We start from the raw sequence: 9,454 nt of genomic DNA on the forward strand, positions 1-9,454 counted from the left end.
AACAGCAGAACTGTATTAGAAACATAAAGCATATGTTGTGTTTACCATGCATTACCTGACCCACACAGACCCACACTGACACGACAAACCGGCAGCCGCTCGCTTCTTCTTCTCTCTCTTGGCTCTGTGTGGAGCAGGAGGCAGTTTCCATGGCAACGCGTGTCGTTAAACAAACCTAAGTGTGCCGTCGTTCAGCGTGGCACGCAGAAACAAGCCGATGTTCGACCAGCGGTAAACACATCGGGACCTGCAGACAGATACGGGCTGGAGTCAGGGAAATCAAACGGAGACAGAGACAAGAAAACTCTGCTGAAAAAAAATATTAACGCTGCAAAAACACAAAGTCCTACCAAGTATTTTGGTCCAGTTTCTAGTGCAAATACAACTGTGGGCCCACTGCACTGAATCCCACTGAAAACCTCCAGGTTATTCCACCAAATACTGATTTCTGAACTCTTCCTGAGTTGAAACATTAGTGTTGTTGTTTCTAAATGAATATAAACTTGTTTTCTTTGCGTTATTTGAGGTCTGAAAGCGCTGCATCTTTTTTATTATTTTGACCATTTCTCATTTTCTGCTAATAAATACTAATTTTTTGCTTTGAATTTCAGAGACATGTTGTCAGTAGTTCATAAAATAAAAGAATAATGTTCATTTTACTCAAACATTTACCTATAAAGAGTAAAATCAGAGAAACTGATCATTTTAAGTCGTCTCTTAATATTTTTCCAGATCTGTATATCGGTACAGTTTACATAAGACAAAACTAACTTACAATTAACTTTTCAGCAAGAAATAGGAGCTTGTTTTAAGTGAATAATTCATTAACATTGATAAAAAATGAACTATTTCTAGTGAGATTATTTCACTCATAACAAGACATTTCTCCCATGTTACAAGTGAAATAATCAGCCAGTCGAACTCGTATTTTTTGTAATCAATATTAAGTTTTATTTACTTAAAACAAGCTCCTATATTTTGCTGAAAAGTTACTTGTAAGTCAGTTATGTCTTATTTAAAGTTTACTGAAATATTTGTAAAAACTAGACCAAAAACACTTGACAAGATTTTGTTGTTTCATTTGGTTTTAAATTTATTTAATCTTCCAACCAATAAAGGGAAGCAATCATCTTTTACAGAATATCCATGTGTATATCAGCTGTAAACCATGTTGCAAAGATTTTTACAGTCTTAAGCAGCAGATCCCTCACTAACGCATGAAATGTTCCCCTGATGGTTATTAATGACCAATATTAAAGGAAGCTAAACACACCAGCAACAACAATGGAACTGAAACAACATGGCGGTGAGTTCAGTTTGCAACATATGCATTCAATTCAATTCAAAACTACTTGATTTGTCTCAAAGGTAAATTAAACATCATAACTCATATTGTCTAAGCATCTTCACAGAATCAATGTGGATGACGATGAAGGACAGGAAAGAGCTCCAGTAGCTGTCAGTCTCACAACATATCTGAATATGCCTCTGACTGAAAACTGTGGTTTTATGACAGCCCAGTGGTTGTCATGACAACGGCTCAACTTCCTGGCAGCAGCAACATGTCATGGCTGACGCTATCAATCACTGCTAATCCACCTCATTTGCTTTCTCTTTAAATTTATGTCGACTGTTTGGTCAAAAAGCTGCTGCACTGGAGTCATAATTGATCCTCATCTACTTCGATCAATGGATGAAATCGATCATTTCTCTCTGCTCTTTGCTATTCCTGTCACGATAAACTGTCCCAGAATTTATAGAGATAAACGATAATATTGTTCTGAGACCATTATCAAGTAATGCTAATGGCATAATAATGAAAATACACATTCTTATGAATGAAACAAAAACAACAGAAACGACAAATAAAATTATTAAGTCTCTGTAAACCAAATTTTCATTTAAAAAGAGGCTAGTTCATGCTAAAACACCAAACTGAAGACTTTTATCATCCAGTTTTTGGCAGAAAGAGAGAAACGGGAAAAATAAAAGAAATCATGCAAATGGAAAATATTGAGATCATTTTAATTTATCATGCGATTAACTGATTTATTGCTCCTCTTTGATCCTGAAATATGAAAACATCTCCTATAAGTGTTTACATTTGTTCCTGCCTTGATGTTTTATGACTCATTCACATATGATTTCAATTAATTTCTTATTTAATGGAAACACAACATTCGCCATCAGCGGAATATGGACTAATATTTGCGAACATTTGTAACGGAAACGCGGCTCCTGGTCTGTTTTTGACGGTCCTTCCTCTCCTGCTGCTGGATGTCAACCAGCTGGAGCTGCAGATGGTCAGCCCAGTCCCCAGATTAATTGATTTTCTGAGGAGGTGACTGCCGCAGTCTTCAAAGCAGGGGAGATGAGAAAAATCAATTACTGAACAAGTGGAATCCGATGCGTTCCTGGTGAGGATTTCTGCGCTTGCAGGAAAGCTGTTTGAAATGAACATGAAGCAAAACTCTAGAGAGGAAACGTTAGCATGTGACTTTTGGAGTGTTTTCTTTTATCCTAATGTGGCGTCGCCTGTTTTCATCTCAGCTCCTGTGATCGGTTTGCTCTTTAAAGGACAATTAGATAACAATAATTATGCAGCAGCCGTTTAATAATTTCCCAGGAGCTCCTGGTGGGAGTCTGTTTACCTCCAGTATTCTTCACCTCCTTGTTTTCTTTGTTTCTCCCCCTCTTCTTCTCCCCATCTCCTGCTAAACATTTCATGCTTTGCTTTTTTCACACTTTGCATTTCTTTCATCTCTCCACATCAACCCCACCCAGAGCTCCGCCGCCGCTGCCGATACCACGTCTCCCACCCCCCAACACGGCGAATCCTCAAGTACTTTTTATGAATTTTAATTCCAGTTTTTTAACACATTCAAGCACTGGGTGTGGAGACCCGGCTGATCATTATCTGGAAGGGAAAAAAACATGTGTTGCTTATAAATAGAAGATAGATGTGATGACCTACTAACTCAGATAATAGAGAACAACACGTGGAAGCGGTCGAGCTTGTGATGCAGAGCAACCATTACCCTCCATGAAGTCGTCTTCAAAGCAATCTCAGCACCTCTCATTGATAATAAATGAGATCCCCTCTTCTTTTTCTTCCATCAGTATTCATACCTGCCACTCATGACCACAGACCTGTCTACTAATGGCTCTGAGAGCAAACAGCGCTGAGGCTGAACACACGACCACAGCGCTTTGTCACACATTTTCTTCTGTCATAGATTTATTCTAAGATATTTTGTGCATTTGTTTTATTCACAAAATCCTGTAAAGTCAGTATTATACATTTTACAAACAAGCGTCCTGTTGTCTACTGTTGGATGCAGGGCCGGCCCAAAGCAATGCAAGCCAAGCAGCTGTTTAGGGTAAACTTTAGCAAAAACTCCAAGTGTGTGTCTGAGGTGAATTTTTGGTAAAAAATAAAAAATAAATAAAAAAAGATTGTGAGATTACAGTGAGTGGAGTATACAGAAATTTTAATCAAGTAAATTAATTTGATCTCCCTTTGGGATTATTTAAATATTTTTGAATTGAATTAACACTAGCAATACTTAATAATAAAATTACTAAAGCAAGAGTAAAAGAGTAAGGGGTAGTAAAAATATTCATAAAAGTGCATTTGTTTAAAAAAATGGACACATAAGACAATAATCATGCATTTAAATACATTAAACTTCAATGTATAAATAAAAAGCAGATAACACTTCATATTTTTGCATGCCACTATTTTATCTTATAAATTCACACAAACGTCTGAAAACATGTTACTGATTGTTTGGTGTATTAAAATAGGTTTGTATTGTGGAAAAAGTGAGGGGATGCAGACACTTTCTGCATAAAATCACGAATTCAAGGCAGAAATATTTGCACAATGCAGAACATACAGATAACAGAATACTAATTCATTTCCTCACCAAACTGCCATGTTGGCTGCAGAGCATCTCGTTTGCTGCGAAGAAGCTCATTAAGACAGACAGTAAGATTTATGGGGGAACATTAGCGCAGGGAAGGACAAACACACACAAGGAGACGGAGCGGCTGAAATAGATGGAGGTGGAGGAGGGCGAGGCGGCGGCTCCTCTGGGAGGGGACGGAGCCGACAGAACTGCTGAGGCAGCACGGCGAAAGAAACCCAGAGTCCAGAAAGGCAAGAGAGAGACGCGTGGGGACAGAAAACAAGAGACGAAAGGAGAGAAATATAGAGACACATAAGAAATAAAAAAGAAGTGGAAAATATCAAGGGAGCCGAATGTGGCAGGAAAGTTTTTTCGCTTGGCTGCACAGGGGAACATTGATTTGACATGCAATTACTGGAAAGGGGACATGAGATGAGAGAGAGGGAGAGGAGAGGATGAGCGAGAGACGTGGAGTCGGTGACGTCCAAGGTCAGCAGCTGAACGTTCAAAGACGGGCTGAATCCAGACTCATTTTCGGTCAAAAATGTGGCTCAACATGTCTGTTTAAATCACCAGTTCTGCCCGTTTCACCAGCTGCTGCAGGCTGATCTGAGCCAACGATGAAAACACTGTAAAATGGGACCTGTTGTGTTATTTTATGGCGCCGAGTTAAAGCCCAAAGCGTAGCTGGCAATGACAGGAATACGACGGGTCGTAACCGTAAACCAGCAGAAACAAATCAAAAGCACAGATTATCAAACTGCATTTTCTTATCGGGCGATGTCTGTAAAGTTACACTGTAAAAAATTAACAACAGGTTTATTTAGCCTGTTATGTAGAAAAAATGTAGATTCTCTTTCTGAAGTCATATTTTCACCGTTATTCATTCATATTAGTTTAGAAACTGTTTAGCTTTCAAATTAAATATTTATGTTGCTGACTAAATATTTAGATCCAAACTAAACATTTATTTCCAACCTAAATATCTATTTTCAAAATTAAATATTGAGCTCAGTCCTAAATATTTAGTTTGGAGGATTTCTACAAAATTTCAGGCTTTTTGTCATAAATTTCTGTCTTTTGATGGTATAAAATGTCCTTGTTTTTTTTTTTTCTAGAAAATTTCTGAAAATCTAAAAATTTCAAAGTTTTTTGACTTTTCGAGCTCAAAAATGTGTTTTATCCGAGAAAACTTTGAGATTAAACTCAAGATTTCTGAGGTTTTTCTCACAAATTTCTGACTAAAATCTGTTTTTTTCTAGAAAGTTTCAGAAATTAATATAAAAAATTCAGATTTTCGGCAGAAGTTTACTTTATTTTCTGTCAACAATGGTCCTAATACGTTGTCGTATTCACATGCTTCCTTTATTGTAGAAATGTGTATTTTTAACCTTGGTTATCTCCTTTACTACCCGTTACAGAAATCTAATTATTCACTAAAGCTCCGTTTTTATTGCTTTTTTTCTGTTTCTCTTTGCAGAGGGGTCATGTAGGCAACATGCTGTGCTCTCTTGACGCTGACGGTCGATTAAAGGTCTCTTTCATTTACCTCCTGCTCTGCTGTTTGGTGTTTTCTGCTTGCAGACACTTGGCTAAAGGATATTCACCTCCCTTTGTGTACTAACAAGGTTGCAGTTTGTTTGATTGTAGGTACAGTAGCAGGTTTTCATGTGAGCCATTTTAAAGGAATAGTATTACAAGAAGAAAATCATATTTTACAAGAAAATTATTGTTATACTTTATTTATTCTACTGTAACTTTTTCTCAACAGCATATTAGGACTAAAGAATTTGAGGTTAATCTCTGAAATTTTCTTGAAAAACAAGGAATTTCTAAGTTTGAAAAGTCAAAGATATGCTAGAAAAAAACAGGGACATTTCTGAGTTTAAAAAGTTGAAAATTTTGAAATTTTCTTGTTTCGTCTACAAATTTTCTGAAATTTACTCTTCTTTTTTTCCTTTAATGGCCCTGACAGGCCGTTGTATCTAATACTCCATCATACTATTCATATTCATTGAGTGAATGAAGTAAAAAAAATAGGAGGATATGAAAGGAAATGGTTGCAGTTTTTCAAACAGATCTGTATTTACGCTAATTTTCTGATGCAGGTGAATCCGAAGGAGCTTTCTCGCCTGTCTGGAGATCCCACCCTGGACATACGAGACCCCCGGCTGTCCAGCATCCTGAAGCGGGGCGCTCGGAGACGCGCGGCCCCGGCTGCGGCCGCCGGGGGCCCCGTGGCGGTGACCATGGGCATGGCCGACTGCGTGGACAGCTGCACCCAGACGGACATCAGCTTCCAGCATATGTTGACTCTGGGCCGGAGCAGAGAGCATCCCTGCGGCGCGCCGCCCCCACCCGACCCTCCGCCCTCCCCGCCGCTGCCCCCGCTGCCAGAGCCATATCTGTTCAACGAACTGTGAGTGGGAATCGCTCGATACAGGGCGTCCAAACGTTTGGTCCCATGGGCCAAAACTGTGGGGTCAAAAGTATGATGGCGTAGTCGAGCCAGATAGAAAAAGAGTTAATTTCCAAAAAACTCAGATTTTAAGAGTAATCTCATAAAACGTCTAGAAAAAACAAGAAATTACTCAGAAATTAGAAAAAAAACCTAATCTCAGAAATTTTCTAGTAAAACCTTAAATATTTCTGAGCTCCAAAAGCAGAAAATTGGCAAGAAAATAAACTAAAAATTTTAGATTAATTTCAGAAATTTTCTAAAAAGATATATAAAATTAAAGTTTGACTTTTGAAACAGAAATTTTTAAGGTTTTACAAGAAAATTTCTGAGATTAGGTTTTTTCAATTTCTGAGTTTTTTTCAAGCACATTTTCAACTTTTCAAGCTTAGAAATTTCCTAGAATTTTTTTGGTGGAATTTAACGTCTTTTTTAGCAAAATGTACTGAAAACAAATTAAGAAAACAAAAGTAGTCTGTTTTTTTTTATCCAGGAAGGATTTTACACATTTGCTGTAATAAAAGGAAATGCATTTACTTTTTAAATTAGTTCAGGCTCGGTCACACAAGTTTACTTTGAGTTATAAGAACAGAATTTGGGTCATTTTCTTGCAAAACACTTGCTATATTTAGTTAAGTTTTGATAAATTGAATAAATCTTGATTTGTGTGCAGCAAAGTTGTTTTTTCAATAAAAGTCACTAGATAAACAAGATTTTACTTATTATGAAAGTTTGTTTGTACTTAATTTTTTTACATAGTAAGAAATTATATTGGTAATAATTTTACCCTTATTTGAACAAAAAAAGTTTAGAAAACAAATGTGTGACATTGTTGAGCTGCAGCTAGAGCCACAAAAACAAAAAAAATCTAAGGGCCACAAATGGCCCCTTGGCCGGACTTTTGGACACTCCTGGTTTACTACATCTCTAATTGTATTTTCTACAACTCTTTGACAAAATCTGAATTAATATAAGTTACAACATTTAATTTACATTTGGATCAATAACTTAGTTTTGAATTTGAAAGATATTAACTGGAGCTGATCTATGTTGGTCCAGAAGCTGCTCCAACTGAAAGGTATTTTCCTGAATGTTTTCGTCCTCAGCTTCTCGGAGCCTGTGTACTACGACCCCACCGACTACTTCGACATCAGTCAGCACGAAGTGGACAGAAACGACGAGCTGGAATACGAGGTCAGGGATTTTTAAATCCAGAGTTGGCTAGTAACTGGCTACATTTACTTTGATAACTTTTTGGAAAAAAATTTACCTTTAGGAGTATTTTTACTATGTTGTACTTTTTAACCTTTGCTTGAGTAATTTTATTATGAAGTATTGGTACTTTTAGTCGAGTAAAATTCCTGGATATTCAACCCACTGTGAGTAACTTCACTGAATGAAGCAAAAAAAAAAAAAAAAATCAACAGAATCAACTGACTCACTCACTCTTTGGTTACCTAGCAACTCGCTCTATGGTAACCTAGCAACAAGTAACTGAGCCAGCAGCAGTTTAACATTTCACCATGGTGCCTCATGAGTGCTTAAAAATGACAAAATAACAGTATTTCAGATATTTAAAAACAAAAAAAAAAACTAATCAATGATTATTCAACTCATATGAAAGTCTTTTAGCTTAAGTTTTTCATCCGTGTCGTCGAGTTCTAAGTAGAAATATGTTTAAGTAGTGCTGTTCTTCCTTGAGTACATATTAACTGTGACCTCTGACCTCCACTTTACCTGCTCTAGGAGGTGGAGCTGTACAAATCCCGTCAGCAGGACAAACTGGGTCTGACGGTGTGCTACAGAACCGATGATGAGGAAGACCTTGGGATCTACGTGGGAGAGGTGAAGTCAAGACAATTTATATTAGTTTTTAGATAAAGACTTTTTAAATGATTTTATGGTTTTTAATACCTTATTTTATAAGGTGAACCCACACAGCATCGCTGCGATGGATGGACGGATCCGTAAAGGAGACAGAATACTACAGGTATTATAAACCTTTGAATTTTTTTCATGTTACATCTACCAACTTCAATGTGTTTTATATGTAGACCATCTCGAATTAGCCCATACTTTTTTTTACAAATAAAACTCTCTGGTCTGCACTTTCACAATTAGTTCATTTTTTAGCTTAATTATTTTTAATTTTACTGTTTTAATCTTGTTTGCTCTGTGAAGTGACTCTGAGCATCTTTAAAAAGAATAAAAAGTGAACTGAAAATAGAAAAACTTTCGTCTAATTTCTATATTAGTCTTTGAAATAAGGCAAAACTAACTCCCAAGTAACTTTTCATAAATATATTAGAGCTTCTCTTACGTCAGTAATTCTTGAATATTAATTTAAAAAGTACTAGTTCAAATGGCAGATTTTGTAGCATCAGAAAAATGTTTTGTTAAAAGTGAAATAATCTTCCAGTGGAATTATTACCCCTTAATCAATATTAAAGAATTATTCACTTCAAATGAACTCCTATATCTTGCTGAAAAGTTACTTGTTAATTTTGTCTTATTTCAAGTGTTATAAAATATTTGCATGATAAAGTCCAGGTAAGACTTTGTGTTTTTGCAGTGTGTTATGTATTCCTTGTAAAGCTGCAGCTGTGCCATATTTTGTATCTTTAGATAAAGATACAAAATTTGCTGAGGGAGATGTCTGGTATTGGTACCATATGATTAAATTACACATAGGCGGACTGTATTTTCTAAATACAAAGTAATGCATTTTTTTTTAACCTCACAATTTTGCACTATTTTTTTGCTAGGCTATTAAACTCTCAGTAAAATAAATTGCAAGTTATTATAATGTGAGAATCTTTACAGTGGTTAAGTTAGGGCTGGACAATAAATCAATAATAATATATCAATATCAATAGATAATACATCAGATAGAATATTCACTGAACTCTGATCCATAACCGCACAGCATTCTGGGAGATGTAGGCAGAGGAAATACTTTACCTTCTCGGCTTCTCATGGCCAGCTAAGAAAGGTTGGTGGAATCAACTAACCTCACTCGCTCTTTGGTTACCTAGCAACTCACTCACTCTTTGGTTACCTAGCAACTCACTCACTCTTTGGTTAC

At 36.5% G+C, this 9,454-nt stretch overlaps 1 protein-coding gene across 2 annotated transcripts in view; it reads left to right on the top strand.

Moving 5' to 3' along the window:
- Positions 1–9,454, top strand: part of LOC103139052 (PDZ domain-containing protein 4) — a 24,874-nt gene that overhangs the window by 8,303 nt on the left and 7,117 nt on the right. The window contains exons 2-6 of one of the 2 annotated variants that reach the window (XM_016672238.1): positions 5,392–5,445; positions 6,020–6,330; positions 7,476–7,563; positions 8,116–8,214; positions 8,297–8,359. In XM_016672238.1, the coding sequence (XP_016527724.1) occupies positions 5,392–5,445; positions 6,020–6,330; positions 7,476–7,563; positions 8,116–8,214; positions 8,297–8,359 (615 nt within the window). The remainder of the gene's footprint in view (positions 1–5,391; positions 5,446–6,019; positions 6,331–7,475; positions 7,564–8,115; positions 8,215–8,296; positions 8,360–9,454) is intronic. The other variant, XM_016672239.1, reaches the window with a different exon arrangement.

The sequence above is a fragment of the Poecilia formosa genome, unplaced genomic scaffold, assembly GCF_000485575.1.
Source record: "Poecilia formosa unplaced genomic scaffold, Poecilia_formosa-5.1.2 Scaffold57, whole genome shotgun sequence".
NCBI lineage: Eukaryota > Metazoa > Chordata > Actinopteri > Cyprinodontiformes > Poeciliidae > Poecilia > Poecilia formosa.